Below are 11,001 nucleotides of genomic sequence, written 5' to 3' on the forward strand. Positions count from 1 at the left end.
TGTTTGAATCACAGAAGCCCCGATATGTTACTCTTCCTTCAAAAAGCAAACCCATTATGTCATTGAGTTCATATTGAGGCCCCTCCCTGCCATCAGAACATGCATTAGCGCACCGATGATGTCTTTCGTACTGTGATCTACAGACCTCCATTAAAGCCACAGCAGCCAGAATCACTGTGCCTTTAAGCCCCCAGAACTCCATCCCACTCCCATGGTTCATGTGCCATCTGTCAGGATGGGCTCATCTGAAAGGGTGGTGCTTATGCCCAAACAAACCACAAGGTGGTACCTGGCTGGAACCCACTCCTGTGGTTCTCCTGAGAGACAGTATCCAGCTGGACTGAAGAGAAGGAGAGAAAACAAATGGAGAAAGGCATCCGTAGGTAATTACTCATCTGTGTGCAATATGGAATTGCACTGGTTATATCAATTTGGTAGAAGAATAAGAGTTTTAGGAGGAGTTTCCATAACTACAACGCTGATCATGCGGTCTGTAACATTGAAAAATCAATCTTATAACAATTTGTCATTCAACTGTAAAATGTCATAATCATTTATTACATCTAAATCACAAAGCTCACTAATCGTGACAATTTGAGATGAACTATTTGGAGAGCTGCCAGACAAAAAACGCTTGAATGTAACAAAAAACGAATTAAAGGCCTACAAGTGAGAAAATAGGTCGTCTGACAATGGGGTGTGACCGTCGTGGGGTTGGAGGTCATGAGCTGTCACCCCCTGGCTGCATCCATTCTCTTCTGAAACTTAATTGACGGCCCGAAAGTGGTAATATATTCAGACATATTCTTCAGCGTTTATAATACATTTAAGAATAACTGGGCTAAACCAAAGACGCATACGCCTAATAATGCAATTTATGAAATAATGTAGGCTTGTGTTTTCGTCATTATCCCGATAACTCACTCGTCGTGCTGTCAAACTGCCAATGGTTGTCATGATGGATGTTTTTGGCGAACCTGATTGGACGACACAAATAAATCTACTAATTAAATCTCCGAGCCTGGATGGTGATTTGTGCAGGAGATTGCTCCTCACAGAAAGAATCCGGCTCTGGTGAGATGAGGGGACAGGATGGCAACTCGATCGGTGGACCGCAGCTGAATACTCCTAAAAGGACACTTTTGGTGAGCGGTCCGTCTTTATCATGTTGTTCATCATATCCCTATGTATTCCCTCCCTTGTTATGTCTGTTTAAGTCTATTATATATATACTACAATTAGGATGATGCTATTTAAAAACCCTCAGTCACGGGTCACAGACCACCGCTCTTTGATAATAAACCGGTCCACCTGGAGTTACAGGCACTTTAATTATTACTATGTATCAAGATCTGGAATAGCTCTAAAGTGGTTTGAAACATAGTAGGCCTATCAATAATTCCCTCACTGTTCGCACAGTTGAGACGTATTGTCTCTCCTAATCACCACAGAGCTTTTGGTTGGGACAACCTTGCAATGCTTGCTTGCAATTGCTTGCGTAATCTATTGCTCAAGGCTGTTAGATGCTTTGCCCTTTAAGGTTTGTGAATATATGTGTGCTCAAGATTGCCATGATAATCGATGTCATTCTGTTTGTTCTACTGTTTAGGGATTTTAACATGGCTAAACTTCGTCCCAGTCTTGTATGGCATGTGCCACCATTCATAATATTTGCAGAAAGGCACCTAACTTTCAAATTTAGCATAGTCCTTGTGTCAAATAAGACCTAACACATATATATATTCCCTTAGATGAGCCAAATCATCATTTTATAATAGCATAATTATTAAACAGTTTCATGAGTATTGCTTGCTGTTTTGGGGTTTTAGGCTGGGGTTCTGTACAGCACTTTGAGCTATCAGCTGATGTAAGAAGGGCTATATAAATACATTTGATTTGAGTATGCTTGACTGAATGCTAAAACCTGCATCTCCCAGAGGTATAGTGGGCTTTAGCTCAGTTGAACAACACAATCTTGAAATGCCCAGAAATGTGTTTTGATTCCTGGTTGTTTACAATAAGCATAGTTTGAGCCTATAATCACTCAGTGGGACTCTCTTGTGATGGAATGCTATCTGCAACTCTTTTCATGCAGTTATAGGTCTGGAAACAAGTCTTGATTGAAGGGGTGTTGAGTAATACAATGAATTGCCTCTAATGAATTTTCCATGAATGAAATGAAAGGCCAGTGGGGTGAAGTAAAGAGTAGTTTGTGGCCTTATGAAACCTGTACGTGTCCTAATGGCATTACGTAAAACGAGTGGGATTTGGTTAGTAATGTAATCCGGAGAGGTTTGGGTCAATTGTCTCTGCCTCATGATTTAATCTGGTCTGAATTGATTGTTTGTGTCTGTCTGTGCGGAACGTGGCTGTCATTGTCAGCGGCTGTGTGTCCCAGCAGGTGGTGTGTGGCGCGGTGTGAGGGGAGGTCATGCCCCTGGTCAAGAGGAACATAGAGCCCCGGCACCTCTGTCGAGGGGGGCTGCCCGAGGGGATTGGCAGTGAGCTGGAGTGTGTCACCAACAACACCCTCTCTGCCATCATACGGCAGCTCAGCAGTCTAAGTAAGACATACCTTCCACACAGTCACAACCCCTCATCATATGCATTAAGCAGTCACCTATCACTTAACCAGCTTTACGCCAGAATACTCTAGAATAGTGACCTATACAGCCTCATCCATCGGTGTTACACTGGGAAACTGATCAGCTGAGGCAGATGCATTAAGTCAGTACATTTAAGTGTTTTTATTGATTCAATTCTATTTGGTAAAATACATTTGATATTGACAGATGTGTGTGCATGCGTGTGTGTTTGAGTGAGGGAGGGAGAGAGAATTAGAGTAGGAGAATTTACCAGACATCTGTCATATGTGTGTTATATATATATATATATATATATATATACATATATATATATCCACATTACAGTGTGTGTATCTGCATGCTGTTTGTGTGTTTGTTTGTGTAGGGTTTTATGAAGTCACTGGAGATTAGAGCTTAAGCTCTACTTAGTGTCACAGAAACAGATAAAGGAGAGAGTGAGTGAGGGAGGGACTGAGGTAGAGAAAGAGTATGGAGACAGATTTCACAATCACATGCTCTTCACTCAGTGTTTGAAATGTGCAAATCTCAATCATTTGGTTAGTTTCCCGGCCCATCAGACATGTGCAAATCTCCATCACTACGTTACTCCTGTCTGTTCAACTTGACCTCAACAAATCTCCTTGCTCTTTTCTGTGTACTACGACATGTACCTCTCCAATGACTTTGTCTGAGCATTTGGACACAGGTGAATGTCTGTATTAAAGGACATGTTCAAATGTTTTTACCAAATCTCAATATTCTTTTTAATGTAAATTGCATCTTATCAAAGTGTCCAGACATTTTTTTTTGCGATTTCACTTGGTTTTGAGAAACCACCCTCAGTGGTGGAAAAAGTACCCACTTGTCATACTTGAGTAAAAGTAAAGATACCTTTAAACAGAAAATGTTAAGTCACCCAGTAAAATACTAAAAGTATTTGGTTTTAAATGGGTACACTCTAACACTCAGACCTCATTTACAAATGAAACATTTGTGTTTAGTGAGTCCTCCAGATCAGAAGCAGTAGGGGGGATGACCAAGGGCATTCAAAATGTAACGAGTACTTTTGGGTGTCAGGGAAAATGTATGGAGTAAAACGTACATTATTTCTATAGGAATGTAGTAAAGTAAAAGTTGTCAAAAATATAAATACTAAAGTACAGATACCCCAAAAAACGACTTAAGTAGTACTTACACCACTGCCCAACCTAAAAACCCAGAGGTTAGGCCCCCCAGATAGCATATGAACATGTCATGAGACATTCCTTTTTTGAATGATTATTACTACTACAGGTAATTAGCTTTAAAACTGCACTATTTTTATGGCAAACTGTGTAAAATAGCATGAGATTAGCTATAAAACAGCAATTTGTGCTCTCTGCCACATGACCAAATGTTAATAAATAATCCTACAAAAAATATATAGATAGACCTGTCGGGCCCTGCGAAACTGCACTACACATTGTTGCACATGGAAAAGTATCGCTCGAGTCCAACAAAATGGAATACAATGTTGCGGACAAACTTCCAAATTACACATTTTCATGTGTACAACATCTAAAGACTATACTGAGAGCTTTTCAATTTGTAAAAGGATGTAATTTGGGTGTTTTTGGAGCCTTTGTTAGTGTTTATACGTAGCCCCCAAACTGCAGAAATAGCAATGAGGAAGTCTACTGGTGGTGGGGCAAGTTTCTCAAAACCAAGTGAAATTGTAAAAAAAAAAATAGTGTCTGGACACTTCACTTACATCAAAAATAGAGATTTGGTTAAAAAAAAGTGAATTTGTCCTTGGCTCCTCTCTTTCTTCATAACTCAGGTAAACATGCGGAGGACGTCTTTGGAGAGCTTTTTAGTGAGGCTAACACATTTTATGTGCGTGCCAACGGTCTCCAAGACCGCATCGAACGCTTGGCTGTCAAGGTCACCCAGCTGGATTCCACCGTGGAGGAGGGTCAGTTTGGGGTCAGGGAATAAGAAAAACAAAATCTCTCTAATGTTGAAAGACAACTAAGTCATTAGTTCTCCTGCTTGTCTTTGGTTCTGCATGGCCCATAATCTACGTATTATTTTCTATCTCAGCATCTTCTTATTCCTGCTCATCTTCCTATCAATCTCACATTCACTCTCATGCTTTCCAGTCTCTCTGCAGGACATCAACATGCGCAAGGCATTTAAAAGCTCTACAGTCCAGGACCAGCAGGTGGTGTCCAAGAGCAGCACGTCCAACCCTGTGGAGGACATGTACAACACCAGCGACAAGCCTCCTTCTCTCAGCATTCTCTCTGCTTACAGGTACACTGTACAGATACAACCACCAGACGAGCATTAACCTCCAGTTGTGACCAATAGCTAACTAGTCTCTCTTTTGACACAGAGATGACCACACCGATGGGATGAAGTTCTACACTGACCCATCCTACTTCTTTGACCTGTGGAAGGAGAAGATGCTGCAGGACACGGAGGACAAGAGGAAGGAGAGAAGAAGACAACGCGTGAGAGCCTCTTAATGTCACCCTTTCAGAAAGCCTCATGCTTTTTTGCTTCTTAATAACGACTCATTTCTTTGGGGCAACTTGTGTATACAATGTCCTGTGTAACTCCACATCTACAGTATCAGCAAAATGACCTCTCTCTCTCTTCCTCTCTCAGGAGCAGAAGCGTTGTGTTGACGGCACACTTCAGCGCGAGGTGAAGAAGGTTCGTAAAGCCAGAAACCGCCGCCAGGAGTGGAACATGATGGCGTTCGACAAAGAGCTCCGCCCAGACCACCGCCACCCTCACTCTCTCCACCGGGGGGCGTCGTCTGAGGGCTCCCTCTCCCCAGAGAGCAGGTCAGTGATTAGGACCATTGTCGTCTGAATCAGCTTCCTTCTCCATTTGTTTTGCAGATGGCATATTAACTTTTCGTGTTATTGTAAAGAGTTCATCACAATTACTTTTTTGTTGTTTAGATATGGTCATGACCTGCCAGACTACCCAACTGCTCCAGGCCTTCCACATTCTGCATCCAACCATGCCCTGGCTCACCCCTACCCGCCTGCAGACATTCACGAGTCTGTAGAGCATGAGTACCACAGCATCGGAGTCAGTTACAGAGAAGGGACTCTCAACCGCACACACCACTCCCCACCTCTGCATCGCTCCACTGAGAGAATAAATGGCACTATGACGCTTCCACCTGCGGACTACAGGTACTGTTATTGTAACAACTCGCAGTACAAGAAATCTGGAATGCAGATTAGTAACTCTCTGATTTGTAAATACCAATGTTGTTAGCTCAAATTCTGCGTTCAGAAACTGAAAACCTTCTCTGACTTTCCCTCTCTCAGTATAATGGAGTACTATGCCAGTTCCGGACCACCACCCCCTCCCCCAGCCCCTCTTATCCCATCCGCACAGACAGCCTTTGGCTCTCCCATGGTATCCCCCACCCCCTTACTGGACCTAGGACAGGGGCCACAGGCTATAGTCTCCCACCCCTACCTCCCCCAGGACCTCGTATGATTCCACCTCCCCCAGGTCCCCCTCCACCACCAGTACCCCCTGCCCCACCCCAACTGGCAGGTCTCTGTGACGGGAAGAGACAGGACACCCAGCCTCGAAGTGACCTTCTGTCAGCTATTCGCATGGGTGAGTTTTGCTGTACTCGGACGTTTACTCTTCTTCTGGAGATGGCAGAGTTGTTTTATACAGTGCAAATGAGTTTAGACTGTGTGTTTGTGTTCCTCAGGCATCCAGTTGAAAAAGGTGCAGGAGCAGCAGGAGCAGCAGGCTAAGCGGGAGCCTGTGGGGAACGACGTGGCCACCATCCTGTCCCGTCGCATCGCAGTGGAGTACAGCGACTCGGAGGACGACTCCGAACTGGAAGAGAACGACTGGTCCGACTGACCCTGACCCCGTCCTTTACAGTGACCTCAACCATGGACCCATCGCTCCTCCAGCCCAGCTATCCCACAATGGTGATGATGCAGTACAGATGAATTATGGGAGTCATATTTTCAGTATGCATTAAGTGGGTATAGGCTGAGAAACCACTTGCATTTTAGTCTAAGTCCTGTAGGTGAGTGGACAGGACTTGAAATGAAGGCAAATTAGTGTCCTGATGAACAGATTCAGCTGAAATCACTCAAAGGTACACGGACCAAATAACCAAGTAGTGAATTTCCCTTTTCCCTACAGAGCTGTCTAATCTCCCTTTATCAGACACCAACGTTACCATTTCATCTGACATAGATCACCAACACTGTATTCTCAATGTCATTAACCTCATTTATGATTTGATCTGGATTTAGAAACCATTAGAAAGGCTTGAGGTTCTCTCTGTAGCATAGACTGGCTCTGAACAGACATAGCGGGTACGTTCCAGCCTGACTGTGTTTAAAATGCAACCAGTGACCATAATTATGAATTGCTTGTCAATGTAAACATGTCTCTTCACATGTATTCCAGAATTACATTTGATATGATATGCAGATCAGCAAGCTGACCACTGAGTGGCACTGTGCTCACGTTTAATGCTCACTATTTGAATGATTCATTTTTGAGATTTGATAATAAAAAATAAAAATGAATTCTAGATTTCTAGCTATCAACAAACTGCAAACGTTTGCATCATGCTGAAATGTTGAATGAAGAGTGACAGGGTGACAATGTGAGTAGATTACCTTAAATAGACCTCAAACAAGTCAAGGACTTCATACTGCATGAGGTCTCTAATATACTGTATGGACAGGCTCCTATTTGACTAGATGTACTGCTGTGACACCTGTGCATGAATTCCATTCCAACTTTCGTACAAATGGAATAGTGGGAATAAATGTTTGTTTGCAGTGAAAAACAATAGTTGACAAGGGCAAATGTAGATATTTGATATGTTTGCATAATGGCCCAATTTCTGTGCTATTGCAACCCACAAAACCGATAACTCTGAATGGATTCAAATTCAGTAAGAACATCAGAAAGAATATAATATTTAGTCAATTCTGATATTGAAAAACTGAATTTGGTAAAAATTGATGGAAAAAGACAACCATTGGGTAACCAATGTTTATTATACAAAAACATTCATACCTGTAATTAAATGTTAGCTCTCTGTACTTTTACACAAAAAAAAGTAAGAGCCTTATAAACCTGGTGCATAATTCATTATTTACCAAGTTTATATTTTCCCAGGACAGTTCAGAGCAAACCAGACCCTAGATGGAATAAAATTCCCCAGAGCTTCAACTGTATCAAAAGTCTCACACAGTTCCCCGAGCGCTGTCTTCAGAGGGTGACTCCCAGAATGCCTCAGCTTGTTTGTGGTTTAAGGGGTGCACACAACCTTGGAAAGATCATCAAATCACTGTTTTACCACTCAGCTTAATCCCCACAACAAAGAGAAAGATACAAAATGGAGAGAAGTGGAGTGTGAGATTAAGTAGAAACTTGATGGATGCAGATTGACTGCCCAGTTTCCCAGTGTTGCTAAGGGGAGTGAGGAATCTTGATTTCAAATCTCCCAGGCCGGAGAGTGGCTGGTGATCGGACGTTCCCTGTTACCTCTGCAGTGGCCAGCCCCTCTATTAGTGTCCGCTGTTGTGGCCATCTGCCAGATTACCCAGCAGGTTATATTTTTATAGAGAGCATCCCATTCTTATCCCGCCTGCAAAGGTTTACATTAAGGTTGAACTCGGGTGCGCTTACAATAGCAGATGAAGTAAGCTCTATCCTTTTAACAGCAGCCCTTCCCATCTTCTCACTGTTAGAGGCTGGTTACGCTGGGTTTAAAAGGGCTGCTTTACTATGGCATGAAAGAGGATGCAATGCCACTGTCGCCAATTTCTTTTCATGCATCAATAAGTGATGTCCAGGATTTAAAAAAAGACATTTGTATGTGCCAAGTGTAATTGTCTAATTCTAATAGACATCAAAAGGCCAACTTTGTGTTACCATACAGGTGAACTCATTCCTGGGAAAAACATTTTTTTCTCAGCCTAGTAGGAGCGATGGCGTCCCCCTTTTTCCCTTGTCTAACGGGATTAGTCGTGCCAGTGCTCCCGCGGCTGTCACGCTACTGTCTACTTCCCATCTCTCCCCCGGGCCTCTAAAGTGATTAACCCAGCCCCTGTGGTCTGCACGGTTCTGGAGGGTAATTAAGGGGGGGGGGTCACCTCCCTGGCATGTCCCTCCCCAGGCCTTACTCGCTCTCTTCGGCACCTTTGTAAGATGGGATGGGCTGGGGTGTATGAAAGTGAGAAGTACCAGTGACTGAAAGAACTTTCTGAAAGTGTGTACGATTCATGAATGATTCAATTTTAGTATCCATTTAATGTGATACAGGTCCACATTTAGCTTGTGATAACACATTGTGGGAACTGAGTCCTCATTTAAAAATTAGCATGCATTTGGTCCATGCTTAGTCTACTAGGAAATAGTCTGATCTTTCCTCATATCTATCAAGCCGATTATCAAATCTCAGTAAAAGCTTATAAATACTTGACAATGGCATGCAGATCATTATACCATTGGATGTGTTGACCACTGAAAATCTGTTCAAACCATTTGCATCCTGACATGTCTTTTAAAAAGAGCAGTACTGAATATTCATCACAGGCTTAAGGGAAAGTAATAACGATTGAGTCTGCCCATCATCTTGTCAGACCTCAGCGTTATGTGGATGCGCCTGTTTAACACATGTCACGCTCATGTTCGACTTGTCTGTCACAAGTTTTCCATCATGGCATCTGTTCCTTAATGATCGGTGGGGAACTAGGTCTCCCAAACCACATGGCCTTTACCACCCCACTGAATAAAAAGCTTATCTGATGAATAAAACGCCTTCCAAAGGACAAAAGTAATTACTCAAAGCGTCAAACACCTTTCTGTTTAAAGAAAATAGCCTTGTGTTGAAAGCTATTGTTTCAGTATTTGCCCCATATTATCATGACACAAGGCGAGACCCAGACACAGGAGGCAGATGGTTGGATTCTTAATGTTTATTCATCCAAAAGGAGTAGGCAAGAGAATGTCGTGGACAGGCAAAAATGTCAAAACCAGAGCATAGTCCAGGAGGTACAGAGTGGCAGAAAGACTCATGGTCAAGGCAGGCGGGTACAGAGTCCAGAACAGGCAGGGGTCAAAACCGGGAGGACTAGAAAAGGGAATAGCAAAGGCAGGAGTACGGGGAGAAAAATACATCTGGTTGACTTGGAACATACAAGACGAACTGGCACAGAGACAGAAAAACAGGGATAAATACACTGGGGAAAACAAGCAACATCTGGAGGGGGTGGATACAATAACGAGGACAGGTGAAACTGATCAGGGTGTGACAGTAGTACCCCCCCCCCGGGACGCTACCTGGCATCCTACCTCTGCTCATAAATCAAATCAAATCCAATTTTATTTGTCACATACACATGGTTGGCAGATGTTAATGCGAGTGTAGCGAAATGCTTGTGCTTCTAGTTCCGACAATGCAGTGATAACCAACAAGTAATCTAACTAACAATTCCAAAACTACTGTCTTATACACAGTGTAAGGGGATAAAGAATATATACATAAGGATATATGAATGAGTGATGGTACAGAGCAGCATACAGTAGATGGTATCGAGTACAGTATATACATATGGGATGAGTATGTAGACAAAGTAAACAAAGTGGCATAGTTAAAGTGGCTAGTGATACATGTATTACATAAGGATGCAGTCGATGATGTAGAGTACAGTATATACATATGCATATGAGATGAATAATGTAGGGTAAGTAACATTATATAAGGTAGCATTGTTTAAAGTGGATAGTGATATATTTACATAATTTCCCATCAATTCCCATTATTAAAGTGGCTGGAGTTGGGTCAGTGTCAATGACAGTGTGTTGGCAGCAGCCACTCAATGTTAATTGTGGCTGTTTAACAGTCTGATGGCCTTGAGATAGAAGCTGTTTTTCAGTCTCTCGGTCCCAGCTTTGATGCACCTGTACTGACCTCGCCTTCTGGATGATAGTGGGGTGAACAGGCAGTGGTTCGGGTGGTTGATGTCCTTGATGATCTTTATGGCCTTCCTGTAACATCGGGTGGTGTAGGTGTCCTGGAGGGCAGGTAGTTTGCCCCCGGTGATGCGTTGTGCAGACCTCACTACCCTCTGGAGAGCCTTACAGTTGAGGGCGGAGCAGTTGCCGTACCAGGCGGTGATACAGCCCGCCAGGATGCTCTCGATTGTGCATCTGTAGAAGTTTGTGAGTGCTTTTGGTGACAAGCCAAATTTCTTCAGCCTCCTGAGGTTGAAGAGGCGCTGCTGCGCCTTCTTCACGACGCTGTCAGTGTGAGTGGACCAATTCAGTTTGTCTGTGATGTGTATGCCGAGGAACTTAAAACTTGCTACCCTCTCCACTACTGTTCCATCGATGTGGATAGGGGGTGTTCCCT

At 43.1% G+C, this 11,001-nt stretch overlaps 1 protein-coding gene across 3 annotated transcripts; it reads left to right on the forward strand.

Annotated features, from left to right (window-relative positions):
* The first annotated feature begins 1,037 nt into the window (after positions 1 to 1,037).
* LOC118390466 (actin-binding protein WASF3-like) lies at positions 1,038 to 6,466 on the forward strand. 3 transcript variants are annotated; one of them, XM_035781060.2, is made up of 9 exons: positions 1,038 to 1,145; positions 2,399 to 2,564; positions 4,405 to 4,539; positions 4,727 to 4,880; positions 4,963 to 5,080; positions 5,238 to 5,419; positions 5,540 to 5,779; positions 5,918 to 6,218; positions 6,319 to 6,466. In XM_035781060.2, the coding sequence occupies exons 2-8, from the start codon at positions 2,432 to 2,434 to the stop codon at positions 6,090 to 6,092; spliced, it is 1,137 nt and encodes a 378-aa protein (XP_035636953.2). In that variant the 5' UTR covers positions 1,038 to 1,145; positions 2,399 to 2,431; the 3' UTR covers positions 6,093 to 6,218; positions 6,319 to 6,466. The 3 variants fall into 3 exon arrangements, with proteins under 3 accessions (XP_035636953.2, XP_035636952.2, XP_035636954.2); XM_035781059.2 differs by having other exon boundaries at positions 1,041 to 1,145; positions 2,402 to 2,564; XM_035781061.2 differs by having other exon boundaries at positions 1,051 to 1,145; positions 2,383 to 2,564.
* The last annotated feature ends 4,535 nt before the right edge of the window (positions 6,467 to 11,001 follow it).

This window comes from Oncorhynchus keta, chromosome 11 (assembly GCF_023373465.1).
Source record: "Oncorhynchus keta strain PuntledgeMale-10-30-2019 chromosome 11, Oket_V2, whole genome shotgun sequence".
In the NCBI taxonomy this organism is placed as follows: domain Eukaryota; kingdom Metazoa; phylum Chordata; class Actinopteri; order Salmoniformes; family Salmonidae; genus Oncorhynchus; species Oncorhynchus keta.